At 58.0% G+C, this 13,497-nt stretch overlaps 2 protein-coding genes across 3 annotated transcripts in view; both read right to left on the bottom strand.

The window, feature by feature from the left end:
• The window catches only part of LOC101568794 (cytochrome b-245 light chain), a 7,459-nt gene extending 1,464 nt beyond the window's left edge, over window positions 1-5,995 (bottom strand). Inside the window, exons 1-5 of the mRNA XM_004645000.2 lie at window positions 5,885-5,995; window positions 1,386-1,455; window positions 1,153-1,227; window positions 981-1,064; window positions 479-560 (exon numbers count right to left, since the gene is read on the bottom strand). Of these exons, the coding sequence (XP_004645057.1) occupies window positions 479-560; window positions 981-1,064; window positions 1,153-1,227; window positions 1,386-1,455; window positions 5,885-5,942 (369 nt within the window). The 5' untranslated portion in view covers window positions 5,943-5,995. The remainder of the gene's footprint in view (window positions 1-478; window positions 561-980; window positions 1,065-1,152; window positions 1,228-1,385; window positions 1,456-5,884) is intronic.
• A 187-nt stretch (window positions 5,996-6,182) lies between these two features.
• Mvd (mevalonate diphosphate decarboxylase) lies at window positions 6,183-11,536 on the bottom strand. Of its 2 annotated transcripts, XM_004645034.2 has the most exons (10): window positions 11,393-11,535; window positions 9,439-9,509; window positions 9,096-9,210; window positions 8,796-8,948; window positions 8,501-8,700; window positions 8,320-8,394; window positions 8,016-8,234; window positions 7,701-7,816; window positions 6,937-7,045; window positions 6,183-6,804 (listed from the first exon to the last, which is right to left on the bottom strand). In XM_004645034.2, exons 1-10 carry the CDS (start codon window positions 11,460-11,462, stop codon window positions 6,718-6,720), a joined length of 1,215 nt encoding a protein of 404 aa, XP_004645091.1. In that variant the 5' UTR covers window positions 11,463-11,535; the 3' UTR covers window positions 6,183-6,717. The 2 variants fall into 2 exon arrangements, with proteins under 2 accessions (XP_004645091.1, XP_023561027.1); XM_023705259.1 differs by lacking the exon at window positions 8,796-8,948 and having other exon boundaries at window positions 11,393-11,536.
• Between the last annotated feature and the right edge of the window lie 1,961 nt (window positions 11,537-13,497).

Below are 13,497 nucleotides of genomic sequence, written 5' to 3'. Positions count from 1 at the left end.
AAGCGCCTGCCAGGCAAGGGTGAGGTCAAGTTTGATCCCCAGTACCAAAACAAAACAAAATTAGGGCCAGAGAGGGAACTTGGCAAGCCCAGCAGGCTGTCTCCAGTACTGCAGAAAGCCACTGCACCCTGGGTGCTGGCCAGCTTCTCCTGACTCAGCCGCAGAGAGCTTTCAATGAGAAAGTTTCTGGAAATGGACCTGAACACTGGCTGGGCCCTCAGCGCCCAGGTGGCCCCAGGTGGCCACATCACCTCTCTGAACCTTGCCTCTCTCGCCAGCCCACCCACACGGTCGTGGAGGAGTCTCCTCATGAAGGGAGGGGAGAGCCTGGTCAGCCAGCTGTACACCAAGCTGTAGCTGTGACCACCACCGCTCATCTGGCAAGAGTGGGCACAGACCTGTGCCTCAGCACGCACTTTCAGCGTCAATCCTGAGGACAGGGCCAAGGACGCACAGGGACCGCAAGGATGCCACTCACCAGCAGGTAGATGCCACTCGCGATGACCAGGCACACTGTTCCCAGGATGGTTGCCAGCAGAAAGCCTGCAGGCACTGACAGCCTGGAGGGTGGCGGGGACAGACGTGAGACACAGGCCCACAGACCAGAACAGGGGAGCATAGACCAAGCGTGTCCCCAGGATTCCAGAGAGAGAACCAGCAGGCTCTGCCTCAGGGTCCTCTCACGTTGGCATCTGCCTGGGCTGGCACTTTGGCTCCCAGGCTCAGGCTGCCACATCAGCAAGAAGCCAGCAAGCAGCTCGGGGGGCTCCCACAGTGCCCAAGGGACCCCCCCACCACCAGTGCATACAGGGGCCACAGCGAACTTGGGAGGTCCAGGTGAGAGCCGCTGGCGGGCCCAGCTCACATTGCACAAAGTTGGGACTTCTGCCCTTGCTGCTGCCTGGACGAAGGGGTGGGGGGCTGGGCAAGCATGGGGAGGTTCCCTGTCCCTCCCATCCTCCCCACCCCTCCCAGCTCACAGCAGGTGTAGCACAGCGCGGACATAGTAGTTCCTGGTGAGAGGTCCGAACAGTTTCACCACAGCTGCCAGGTACTTCTGCCCGCTGTGAGGGAGGTGGAGGCTGAGGTTGGCCAGGCTCCAGCAGCCGGCAGCCTGCACCCCCCCCCCCCCCGGCTCCCGTGGCCACTCACCACCGCTCCATGGTGGAGCCCTTGCTCCTCCTGCCCCGGGGGTACTCCAGCAGGCACACAAGCGCCCCTGCTACACTGCAAGCTCGTTAAGGGCCAGACAGCCAGAGAGGACAGGAACAGGGACACGCACCTGGCAGACACTGCCCTCCCGCCCCAGCACCCAGCTCCAAGCCTGCCACTAGAGAGGGGCTCTCTGTGGTCCCGCCCCAGCCCAGGTCTCCAGAGAAGGATACATGGAGTAGGCGCCGAAGTACCACTGGGCAAAGCGTCCGGCAGTGGCCACGATGCCCCCAGCAATGAGGACTGCAGGCAGGAGAGCTGGGTTAGGGCGCAGCCCTCCTTGTCCCCACTGGCCTGGCCCTCCCCTCCACTGGGGTCACCAGGCCTCACACAGCCATTCTGAGATGAAGGGAGCTAGGGAGGTGGTCACCAGGAACCGAGGGGGCCAGTGGTGAGGAAGACTGCCACATGGGCTCCCAGGAGTTGCAGAGGGGCACCAGCCTGGACCCACATGGGACCTGTTGCTCTCAGCACTGGGACCCAACTGGAGCCCGCCTATTCGTCCTTACTGAGCAGACATTTGGTGGCCACCTGCGGCCTGTCAGTGGCTGTGGGTTTTGGCATTTGCCTGGCGGGCTGGGCCTTCCTCCACCCCACTCCAGCTCCACCTTAAGTTCAAGCTCCGTCTCCTGCTGTGCCTCTGCGCCATTTGGGGGTGTTGGGATTTGTCATCTGCCTCTTGGAAGCAGCATCCATCTCCCACATTTATTTACTTATTTATGTCTTTTTCAGAAAAGTCTCACTATGTAGCTCAATCTGGCCTTGAGCTCACTTTGTATCCCAGGCTGGCCTCAAACTTTCAAGGATTCTCCTATCTCAGCCTCCCAAGTGCTCAGATTACAGGTATAAGCCACCACACCAGGCCCAGCCACCACCCTCCTCTATATTTTTTATTGAAAATCATTTTTCGTGGCAAAATAAACATAACATTTAACAGTGTTGCTGTCCACTTCTGTTTTCCACCATGGTGCCAGGGATGGAACCAGGGTTCCGCAGATGCAGGGGTGTCAAGGGCATTCCCACCAGCAGGGTGTGGGCAGTAGGGGTGCTTGGCTAGTGAGAGGGAGGTGAGCTTCCGTCCCCAGCAGAAGGGATTGCAAAACTTCCCCTGTGGCACGGCCCCTGCCACTGCCCCGCGCTCCTGGTTCGAATTCAGGATTGCTAAGCAGAGACGCGTGCAGGTGCAGCCGGCTGGCATCTCACCAGCCAGGATCCTGCACCCCACCCCTTCTGTCCTCAGCACGGGGCGCAGGTCGGGGCTATGCGGGCAGCAGCTCCTTCTCTTTGAAGGTAGCTGTTACTGGGAAATCTGCGGTCTTCTGGTTCAGGCCCAATCTGCTCTTCTCTCAGGAACCTTTTGCTACTTCTAGTTTGTGACTATTAGGAATAAAGTGATACGGTTAAATTTTGTTTAGCCAAGGTAATATTGATTTTAAGGTATTTTAATGACTGTGCAGATAACTTGGACTCATTCTATTCTCTTTTTTGCGTTTTTTGAGAGAGGGCCTTGCTTAGTTCAGGCCGGCCTTGAACTCAGAGGATCCTCCGGCCTCGGCCTCTGGGGGGCTCGAATCACAGGTGTGCAACACCATACCTCGCTTGGATTCTTTCTCAAACTGGTGTTCTGTTGCTGCTTCTGCTTTCTGACAACTTCGTGAGCTTCACTCCGCTCCCTTTCCCGGAACAGCTGTGGTAGCTGTCTGTGGTTATATTTTAACGCGTCTTCCCCACATTATGAAATCCTCAGCTGGAAGTTCAGGACAAGGAGCAGCTGAAGACCCGCCCCGCCCCACCGCACGTTGGCTTTCCTGCCTCCTGGTCCCCCCACACCACCGTCCTCGTCTCCTGCCCTGCTGTGTCTGCCCAGTGCCCCAGTGAGTCTCTCCCACACTCTTCCTTCACCAGGGTAATCTTAGGTTTCCTCCCGTGGGGCTGTCACATCACCGTCATTCTCTGCCCTTGGATTTTCTGTGGTGCTGGGTGCAGCTCCTCAGGACACCCAGCACTTGGGCTGGAGCTGGTGCTCTCGCCTGCCGCCCTTCTATCTGGGAGCCAGCACCCAGGCTCACTTGGACTCGAATTCTTGCCAAAACAATTCTCCAAGCCAGGGGTGGATAGTTCCTATTTTTCACACTGAGTGGTACGGAATGTCAAAGCAGCCGCTCTCTCTTACTACATTTTAACACCAATTCCAGTAATCTTTAAGGTTACTTGCTTCAAAGTCCCTCTTCCTGAGTCAGGAATGGATGCAGCTTAGAAAGTTGACCTTCATTCTCCTCAAATTACTCGTTATCATCACAGTCAATACTGGCTTCACGGGACTCCATCATTGCATCCCAGTCCCTCCTCCAGAGTCCAGTTCCCTCCTGCTGAGGTGCATGCCAGGGCCGTCTTCATGGTGAAGGTCTGTCGGCCCCAAACCCAAGCCTGGCAGTTCTCCCCCAGCACCTGGGCTACAAATCAGGGTCTTCTGGTATTTATCTTGGCTGTTGACAAGTCTGTGGTCTCACCTATTTTTCTCTTTTTCTTACTGGCTTAATTTCATTACCATTTACTCAGGAGGGAATCCTTTTCATCAGTCCTGAAAAGGACTTTGCTCTCTCTCCAAGCTGAACATTCAGTTTCCCTCTCAGCAGACACACTCCTGTAGCTTTCCATGCCGCCCTGGTTCTGACTGGCTTCGTCATCCTCACTGCGGTCTTCTTCGGCCGATACCCATTAGTGATTTCTCTCTGGGGACCAGCAGCCACACCTCAGAGGGGGAGGACCCTGGGGACCTCGCCCTCTGCTGGCCTCTGACCCCAGCTCACTTCCTCCTGCCCGGCAGGCATGCACTTCCTGTGAGGAGTCCTCCGCAGGCTGGTTTCCCACCAGCCTCCGGGCAGGCCTGTCCTAAGTTCAGGCCTATAAGTACAGCCAGCCCTGCGGCAGAGGCCAGTCTCCTTGCTGCTGTGCAACTGGGAACCATTTCCTGGCAGACTCCATCAAGCCTGCAGCTCCTCTGTAACACAGGGACCCAAACCCTTCCACAGGAGCAGAGCACCCCTGCAGTCCCAGACTGTGGCCCTGCTCCCTTCTGCTCTCCTCCCCTCGCCGGCCTCCAGGTTTGGCTGTAAAGGAATTTTCTGCTGGACAGGGTGGGTGGGCACCTCCTGAGTGTGCCATCTGCTGTTTTAGGGCTGTCACCGCCCCCACCCAGACACAAGCATGTGGTCCACAGCAGCAAGAGGGCTGGGGGGGGCAGTCTTCAATGCTGAGCACAGGGGACAGGCTGGGTGGATGCTCTAGAAGAATGTGAATGACCCTGTGCCAAGGAAGAATGGAAGGGGCAGCCTCAGGTGCTCTGAGGAGAAAAGGCCAAGGCCCAGCACTCAGCCAGGAACAGAAATGACCAGTAGCCCAGGCAGCACCAGGGCCCTGCACCCAGAATCTGGCTTCTGCTCTGCTCTGGAACCCCCGGAATGTCTGAGCAGGGAGGTGACACAGGATGACAGCACAGGTCTAGGAGAACCTGCCCAGGCTAGGCTAGACCTCAACTGAGATGCCACAGAGGCAGTCGCAAAAGGATCCATTTGGCACCACAGCCTGGGAGCCCTTCCAGTGAGCCATCCCACTGGATGGGAACCCGGCCACAGTGCAGGCCCCCTCCAGGTCTCCACCTAAGACTCTAACCTGGACAGGGCCCAGAGCCAGCCTGGAGCAGACCTAGAGCCAATGCAAGGAACACACGAGAGGGGCCTAGCCTGCACTGTGTTCAGGCTCTGGGCTGGGTGTGCCACCACCCTCCACTTCCTGCAGGGGATTTTGAAGGAAGTGGGGTTGGACAGCAGGGCACAGCCCACCAGCAGGCAGGTGACAGTCCTGTGGCCGGGGGACAAGAGGGAACTGTCTCAACTGGCCCTGAGTCCCTGCCACCCAGATGCAGAAGAATAAGAGTGGGACACTGGGTCCCACTTGGACTTCGAGTTGCATACCCGAGGGCTTCGCCACACTTCCAGGGTGCAGGGCCAGGCTGGGCTGACTCCATTTGTGCCCTGGCCACTCACTTGCCTGGGGTGACAGGGGTCCTCCCAACAGACTCCCAGGAGGCAGAGAGGTTTTGAAGTCTCCACTGGGCTCCTCCCATCCGCTGGGCTCCCTTCTGCCTCCCCAGCCCTTCCAGGAGTGCTGGGCAGGACATGGGTCACCAGTCCCCACTGAACTGCCTGCACAGGGTCTGGACACCCTGATGCTCACCAGCACCTGTGAAGTCCTAGGCTCCTCTTCCTGCAGCTAGGGCCCCAGATGAAGAAGCTGCTCCCCAACCCAAGAACAGGGAAGTGCACTGGCTCTGGGAAGAAGCACCCCCAGGACCCGAGTGGAGCCCCGACTCGGGCTGAGAGCTGCCGGAGGGTTTTAGGCTGGGTTTCTCAGGCGGGTAGTGTGGGGGACTCCCCGGAAACAGCGGGTGAGATGCCTCTTCGCACCGCACTTCCTCCTCCCGCGGTCCGGTCCGGTTGAGGGGCGCCCGCTTTCCGGGCTCCAGTTGCAGGCCTGGCGCACAGCCCGCCGCAGGACCCGACGACCCAGGCAGGGCTGTGCCCCTGGCCCACTCGCCCAGCCCCCCAAGCCCCCAACCGCGTGACCTGTCACCGCCTGAGCCCCGCGGGGCCCCAGCCGCCCGCACACTCACTCAGACCAGACGCCAGTGCCTGCTCGTTGGCCCACATGGCCCACTCGATCTGCCCCATGGTGCCGACCGCCGTGCTCCGCGCCCGCTCCGCGCCCCGCGCCCCGCAGCCACCCGGCCCCGCCCCTCCGCGGGTCCCCACCCAGCGGACCCGGAAGCGGCTCGCAGCGGAGGCCTCAGTGGGGCGGGCCGCAGGCGGGGCTCCGCAGGGCCTGGCGGGGTGAGGGGGCGCAGGGAAGGGGCGCCCTGGGCGGCGTGGCGGCTCGCGGCCGGCCGGGCACACAGGAAGCAGAGGCGGAAGCTGCGCTCACCAACACCCTTTATTCTGCGTGAGGACCCCACCTAACCAGCCCACCCAGCAGCTGTCTTCTCCTAGGGAGGGGTCGCTAGTCTTTTGGTTTTACGTGTTTGTTTTCTGGCAGTAATAGGGGTTGTATCCTGGGCTCTACATCCCCTGCATTTTTTTATTTTATTTTATTTTTTTTTTCAGTAAAACAGGGTCTAAGCTGAGCTTTAACTTTTGATCCTCCTGCCTCAGCCCCCCAGTGCTGGGATGACAGGTGTGTGCCACCAGCTCACTGGTCTTTTTAAAAACTTCCCATTCCCACCTTGGCCTGAGTGCTGGCTCAGGGGTGGGAGGCCCCCGCAGGGGCTCAGCCCAATGCCCACCTTAGCAAGGCACCACGGGAAAATGAGGCACTCAAGCGGACCTGCCCCGGATGGCCAGGGCCACAGCCCACAGCCCTGTGCATCCCTACAGGTGTGGCCTGTCCATCACACCAGTCCCTGGTCCCAGGAAGCATCCCGTGTGGGCAAATGGAGTCCCAAGGTGGGGGTCAGGCAGCCGGTCTGGGCTTCGGCAGGCCATCCTGGCCTAGAAGGTGAACATCTGGGTCATCCAGGACTTGAGGTCCTGGCCCCACCTGGGGACAGAAATCAGCCTCGGATCACTGGTGACCCAATCACCCATCTTGGCCAGTCCCACCCAACCTGCAGCCCATGTTGCCCCATGGGCTCACGCCCTTCAGCAGGAGTAGCCTCTGCTCAGAGCTCACCTGGGTGGCAATAATGTACTGGACACCTCTGGGGACAGGCTCCATGGCCAGGGTGGCTTTCAGGTCATCCGAGACAGGGACAGGTGTCACCGGCAACCCCTTCAGAAACCTGGGGACCATAAGGAGCACTGTGTGTCCCTCTGTGGGTCAGGGCCACTGGTGCACTTGGGGAGAAAGGAATACAGTGGAACTAAGACCCTTCCGTGGCCCCTGACACACCTTGCCCTGCACTCCTTCAAGAGGGACCCAGGGCTTTGCTCAAAGTATTTGTTTTTGGAATGTAGAGAATTTGTTTTTAAATGTCAAGGTATTTAACCTGCTCCATGGTGCGCTTCCTAAAATAAACTAAAGCCACTGTTAGCAGGGCAAGAGCACAAGGGTCCCTGGGCTCAGGGACAGTTCCTTTTTTCTTTTCTTTCTTTCGTTTTTTTTTTTTTTTTTTGCAGTACTGGGGATTGAACTCAGGACCTTGTGCTTGCCAGGCAGGTGCTTCTGCTGCTGAGCTATCTCCCCAAATTGAGTCTCCCTGTGCACATGGAGCAAGCTGGGCTTAAACTTATTATGCTCTTGCCTCAGCTCCTGTTGACAGGCATGTGCTACCACACCTGGCAGAAGGGTGCCATTTCCTAGGCGAGGGACCCAGGCACTATCACAGGTACATGTCTCCTGTGGACCATGTGGGCTGAGCAGTGGTCCCCAGGAGCACATGGCAGGACGCTCATCCTGGACCCTGTCACCTGGGAGGGAGAGGGACCCACACTCACTTGTCTCCGTTCGCCTCTGGGGGAAAGACATGCCTCACAACAGCCACGAACTCAGCCATGGTGTCCTCCAGGGTGAAGATCACAGCGTTGGGGCCTGCGTCAAATGTGTACGCCACCTGGAACCACATGGTCATGCTTGGTCCTCACACTGTCCACCTCCAAGGCTATACACTGTGTCTGCCTGAACTCAGGAAAAGTGGTAAGCAGTGACCCAAGCGGCCCTACCACCAGTGCGCTGGCCAGCAACAAACACCTGCCACAGACCACCCCTGCTGGGCACACGGAGCCACAGCCATGCGCACCCTGGGCTAGCACCTTTGTCTGCCCATGGTGGGCATTGAAGCGGTGTACCAGCTGCATGATGCGCTGGGATGTGTCATTGAGGTAGGAGATGGGCGGGAAGGTGTCTAGACAGGTGGCATGGAACTGGTTGCTGTCCTGCATGGTGAGCTTGGCAAAGCCGGGGAAGTCTCGCTCCTGGATGCAACGTGCCATCTCCGCCATGCGAGCCGGCACCAGTGCCTCAGCCCGGAACTGCAAGGCAGGTGGGTGTCCAGGGCGGTTAGAGGCTCAGCTCAGCTCAGCCACCATGGCTGGGGTGACACGCACTGCTTCTCACCTTGAGCAGGTCGCTGGTCTGCACACTGGTCTGCATGCCCACCGTGCTGCCTGTTGGCTTCCGCTCAGCACTCACCTGCCAGGAAGCAGTGTTGGGCCCTGCACATGCCACGCAGGGCCAACCCTAACCCCCTGGCACAGACCAGCCGCTGTCACTCCTGCGCTCAGCCTGTCCTACTCACCACCAGGATGAGAACTCGGAGCTGGGGCCAGTGAGACTCAGAGGCCACCTGCCAGGCAACACTGTCTCTGCCATCTGCCCGCTGCCCCATCTGCCATTCTACAAAGCCACCATACAGGCTGCGACATGCACTGCCCGAGCCCCGCCGAGCCACTTCTGAGAGGTCGCCTTCAACCCCATAGATTCGGGCCAAGGTGTAGGCTGTGGGCAGGAAGAACAGGATCACAGGCTGGGCTGGGTGCCACTCAGGAAGGGGGCTCCAGGCAAACAGGAGAGGGGTGGCCCAGGGTACCCACCAAGGCAGGCAAAGCCTGCTGCCGAGGAAGCCAGACCAGCAGCTGTGGGGAAGTTGTTCACGGAGGCCACATGCACCCTGTCGCTGGGGCCAGGGGTCAGCAAGTGCTGGTCCTCATCCCCTGTGCTGCCACACTTCCGGGCCAGGCGACGTACTGCACAGGGAGGCCGACAGAGAGTGGCTCCTCCCTGCACCTCGCCTGCCCAGCATCTGGGGGAGAACACAGCCCCTCCCCACTTCTCACACCCACTCTTCCCAGGAGGGCCCAGCCCCTGCCCCCAGCCCCTGCAACCCTGCTCACTTTCCCTCAAGCAGGCCTGGAGGCGTGGCTGCTCCACATCCTCCTCCTGGCCATTCAGCCAGATCCGATCCTCCAGGAAGTCCCTGCTGATGGCAGCTGTTGTGGTCGTTCTTAACTAGGAGCAAAACGCAGAGCCGTTAGGGCAGAGTCAGGCAGGAGGCTGAGGCAGGGAGCTTGCAAAGGGACCAGGGCTGGTAGATGAGTGCCTGCATAGCAAGGGCCCATCGTGTGGCCAGGCCCTTCAGACACCAGAAGGAGGCTCAGGGGCTGTGCAGGCTGGGGACCCCATGCAAGGCCCCCTCCTCCTAGCCTTCAGGAATGAGGTGGGCCCAGCTGTGCTCACCTGATCCTGGTGCAAAGTGACACTCAGAGAGGAGTTGAGGGGCAGGATCAGCTCCTCATCTCGCTTCCCCCCTGGAAAAGACAACAGAAGTCAGTGAGTCCCAGGCCACCCTCCCCACTGATGCTCTCTGCTGTCATGCACCCGATTCCTCAGGCCCCTCACCTGTCTCTCTCCACAGCCGGAGCCCCTGCCTGCTACCCACCGTCTTCAGAAAGCCATCCTGGGTTGCCTCAGTGATCTCAGGGGGGCTGCCTACCTTCACTATTACTTCCAAATAATTTTTCATTTACTCTACAAATCACCTTTGAGCATCCGCTGGGCCTGAGTGTGCGCCAAGTGGGCTCTTGGTTGTCTTTCCATCTGCTTGTCCCCCAGACAAAAGCAGCCAGGTTCCCAGCAGTGGCTGCAAGCTCACTGTGCAGTCACCCCACGGGTGCCCACACCCTTCCTACAAGCAAGCCACCTTCCACAGTCTTGAAGTGCAGGGGCGCCAGGGCCTGCAGCACCACCTCCGAACATCTTCCCCAAGCACAGGTGCCTGCTCCCTGTGCCGCCTGCCACACACCGTGGCCCAGGTGCTGCTCCTCACCCTCACAGGGGAGGCGAAGGGCACCGACAGCAACCTGCCCTCTGGCCAGGGAAGACCTCAAAACAGAAACGCCCAGCACACCACCTGGTGGCACAGAGCAGGGCCTGTGCTCACCACAGGGCACCCAAACTGCATCCTGCCAGCTGGGGGACCAGGCTGTACCCAGAACCCAGGAAGCCTAGGTTACACTCCACCCTGAAGAACAGGCTACTGTCCCCACCCAAGTATCACACACCTGCCAGCCGCTGCGACAAACCCAGGGTCTCTGAACAGCAGAAATCACCTTTAGGTTCACCAAAACAATCTGGGGGGGGGGGTCAACCTGAAGAGGACACGGTCAGCAGATGGCAGAAGTGAAGGTCACCTGGCAAGAACCCTAAGGCAGCCGGGATGAGGGTGCTTCAGTAAGCAGCCTGAAAGCTGCTCCAGAGGAGGCCTCTGCTGGAAACGGAAGGGCCAGCACCACACACCCGTGAGAGCCAGAAACGCAAGAGCTGAGTTAAAAGCCCAGGGAATTTTTTTTTTTTTTTTTTTTTTTTTGGAGTAACCAGGAGTCTCACTTGGGTCCTTGTGCTTACCATCTCCCCAGCACCTTCCCCGCCCCCAACTTTTGACTTTTAACTCAGAATGGAGGGGACAGAGGGCAAGCTTTGCAAACCGAAGACTTCAATCAGCATGCCCCACAACGAAGTCAGATTTCCCCAAGGCGCAGGAGCGGCTTTGGCAGACTTCAGCCGCCAAAGGGATGAGCCCCAAGCGCTGCGGGGGCTTAACCCAACGCGGGGCTGCAGGACCCAAGCAAGACTGCACGTATATGGCGGAGTTATTTCAAAATGCGCAAGGAGCGGTGGCGCATGCCTCAACCCCAGCCTTGGGGAGGCTGAGGCAGAAGGATCACAAGTCCGAGTCCAGTCTGAGCAACTGAAAAATTTAACAAGACCCTGATTCAAAAATAAAAACGGGCTGGAGGTGTAGCTCAGTGGGAAGGCCCTGGGATCAATCTTCAGTACCACCAAAACCAAACGCACAAAGAAAGATGGTCAACATCTTTGCCCATCAGAGAAATGCAAACCAGAACCACAAAGAGGCAGCTGTCAGGGATGACGACCTTGACCACGCAGCTGCGGAAGGGGGCGTGGACACAGAGCCACGCAGCCCTGCTCGGGAACGGAGCGGCTTCACCACTCCCTCGCGGCTACCAGGTCGCCCTGCTCCGATCTGGCCGCCGCTTCGGAGGAACCTGGCGAGACAGGCTGCCTGGACGCACTCCGGGTCCACCGGGAGCCCTCTGTCTCCGCCTCACCCGCCCCGGCTCCATCCGCGCGCCTCAGTTTCCCCTATACAGGCACGGGCCGTGGCACTCACAGTACTTGATGACCGCGATATTGACCGGCGCCGTACATGTCACGGCCACGAACGATTCGTCGGAGGGCATGAGGAAGACGTCCACAGTCCCGAGCTGCACCTCCGGGAGTCCAGCGAGAACCGTCTGCCCGGCGCTCCGCCTCACGCGCCGCCACGCGATTGGCCTGCACAGCCCCGGCTGCTCGCAAACCGCCCAATCCCCGGCAGTCCCGGCCCACGCCCCACCTCTCAGCCAATGGGTGGTATCGGACGATGGGCCGCCGAGGCTGAGCTCACCTCCGCTGGGCGAGTGCGCGGGGCGGGCTGCGTGCAGGGCCGAGGCTGAGCTCACCTCCGCTGGGCGAGTGCGCGGGGCGGGCTGCGTGCAGGCGCTGGGAGCTCTCCGGGCGGGATCTGCGCGGGCGCGGGGCGGGCTGCGTGCAGGCGCTGGGAGCTCGCCGGGCCGGATCTGCGCGGGCGTGGGGCGGGCTTTCAGCGCTGGACCCGAGCGCGCTGGAGGCCCGGGGCAAGGCTTTTAGAGGGAGCGCCGCCCGCCCCGAGTCGCCTCTACACCCCATCCGCATGATCCGGCAGTCACAAGGCCCTCGGCCCACTGCTTACGGCGGTCTTTCCGCGCCTCCTGCCACCGGGGTCTCCTGCGTCATTTTGGGGGCCCCTATGCCTCGGGCATTGTGGGGTCCCCAAGACTCTCATCCTAAAGTCCCCTGCAGCCCTGCATCTGCATCCTGGGATACCCACCGGCCACCAGGCCATCCTTTGTGTCCGGGGTCTGCGGATGAATAAGTCCAGCATACAATCCCGCCCTTGCCGTGCTCCACATAGCAAGTGTTTTGGATTGACTCATTCATAGATTGTTGACTTTTATTGTAAACTACACAGAAGCAAAAGACCTACATGTACAGCTGAGCGGGGAGGGGGGTGCACACTTGTAGTCTCCATACTTGGGAGACTGAGACAGGAGGATCACCAGTTCAAGGCCAGCATGGCCTACATAGCATGACCTGACTCAACCAAACCAAACCAAAACACCTCAGTATACAGTTCGGGGGCCTTAAATACCTTTGCATTGTGCAGCCGTCACTACTGTCCCTTTGCAGAAATTTTTCATCATCATCCCCACCAGTTTGTTGCGCACTGACTCCACTTCCCCAGCTTTTTTTTTTTTCAGTTTCGTCTACAAGAGACAATAACATCAGTCATTTTTTTTCTGAGCTCGCTAATTTTTATTTTTTTATATGGTGACTTCATTTTATTGAGAAACAAATATGAATGAGACAGTTTCAAAGCTGATTAATAGGACAGTTTTGATAATCAATACATGGTACATTGTTATCTTCTTAGTGGTTATCCATTATACAAGAAACAGACAGGATATCCTGTGCAAACACCGTTAGTACATCTCTTTCTTCTCATTAAATTAAGCGAAAGTAGCTGTATCTCTATCCTAACTATTTTGTATATGTAAGTACAAAATGATCTTTGCTTTGTATCCCCCCCCCACCTTTTGTTTAGTCCTGTCAGCAGTGGATATCCTATTGACATCTAAATACTCTAGGTGTTTGAATTCAGCTAAACAATCCAACACTGTCTAGCAGTCTATAGTATTAGTGGGTTGTCCTCAGAAGCTATTGACTTGAGCCTTTTACAGCTCATCGTATTAATATGGCTTTACTTTATATACCTTGTTTTTATACTTTTCTGCTGGATGGTTAAGACCAAGATAAAGCAAGACCTATGTAATAAGAAATGTAACTTTTGTATCTGATAAAGTCAGTCAAGTACCCTCAGGATTTATCCTGTAGCCCTGCACCGCACTTTGTAGATCCTTTTGTCAGTGTCAGCCATGAGGATAAGTCACAGCCGTTGCTTAACCAATTTGCTCTTCTTGAAAGCTTGAGAAAATTTTTTTTCTCTTCATGTGACTCTCTCCAGGCACACTATACATCATCGATCACATTCCTCTGTGGCTCTATAATCTTCTTGATCAGAAATTTTGGAGCGCAACTGAGTTACATGTTGTTACAGTACAGGTTCTCCTATGTCCCGAGTCTTCACTGACCTTGAAAGGCTAGGGCCAAAATGTTGGCTGACCTTGCAGCCCTTCC

The sequence above is a fragment of the Octodon degus genome, unplaced genomic scaffold (genome assembly GCF_000260255.1).
Source record: "Octodon degus isolate 3935 unplaced genomic scaffold, OctDeg1.0 scaffold00215, whole genome shotgun sequence".
Lineage (NCBI taxonomy): Eukaryota > Metazoa > Chordata > Mammalia > Rodentia > Octodontidae > Octodon > Octodon degus.
Note: the sequence above shows the minus strand (reverse complement) of the source record. Positions and strands in the feature narration are given on the sequence as shown.

What these genes read in the sequence shown, in the direction of transcription:
- Mvd (XM_004645034.2), bottom strand. Translation starts at nt 11,462, where the DNA reads ATGCCCTCCGACGAATCGTTCGTGGCCGTGACATGTACGGCGCCGGTC. An exon ending in TATCGCGGTCATCAAGTACT is followed by an intron (nt 9,510 to 11,392) that starts GTGAGTGCCACG and finishes TGTCTTTTCCAG; the next exon opens with GGGGGAAGCGAGATGAGGAG. An exon ending in AGCAGGCTTTGCCTGCCTTG is followed by an intron (nt 8,701 to 8,795) that starts GTGGGTACCCTG and finishes TCCTGCCCACAG; the next exon opens with CCTACACCTTGGCCCGAATC.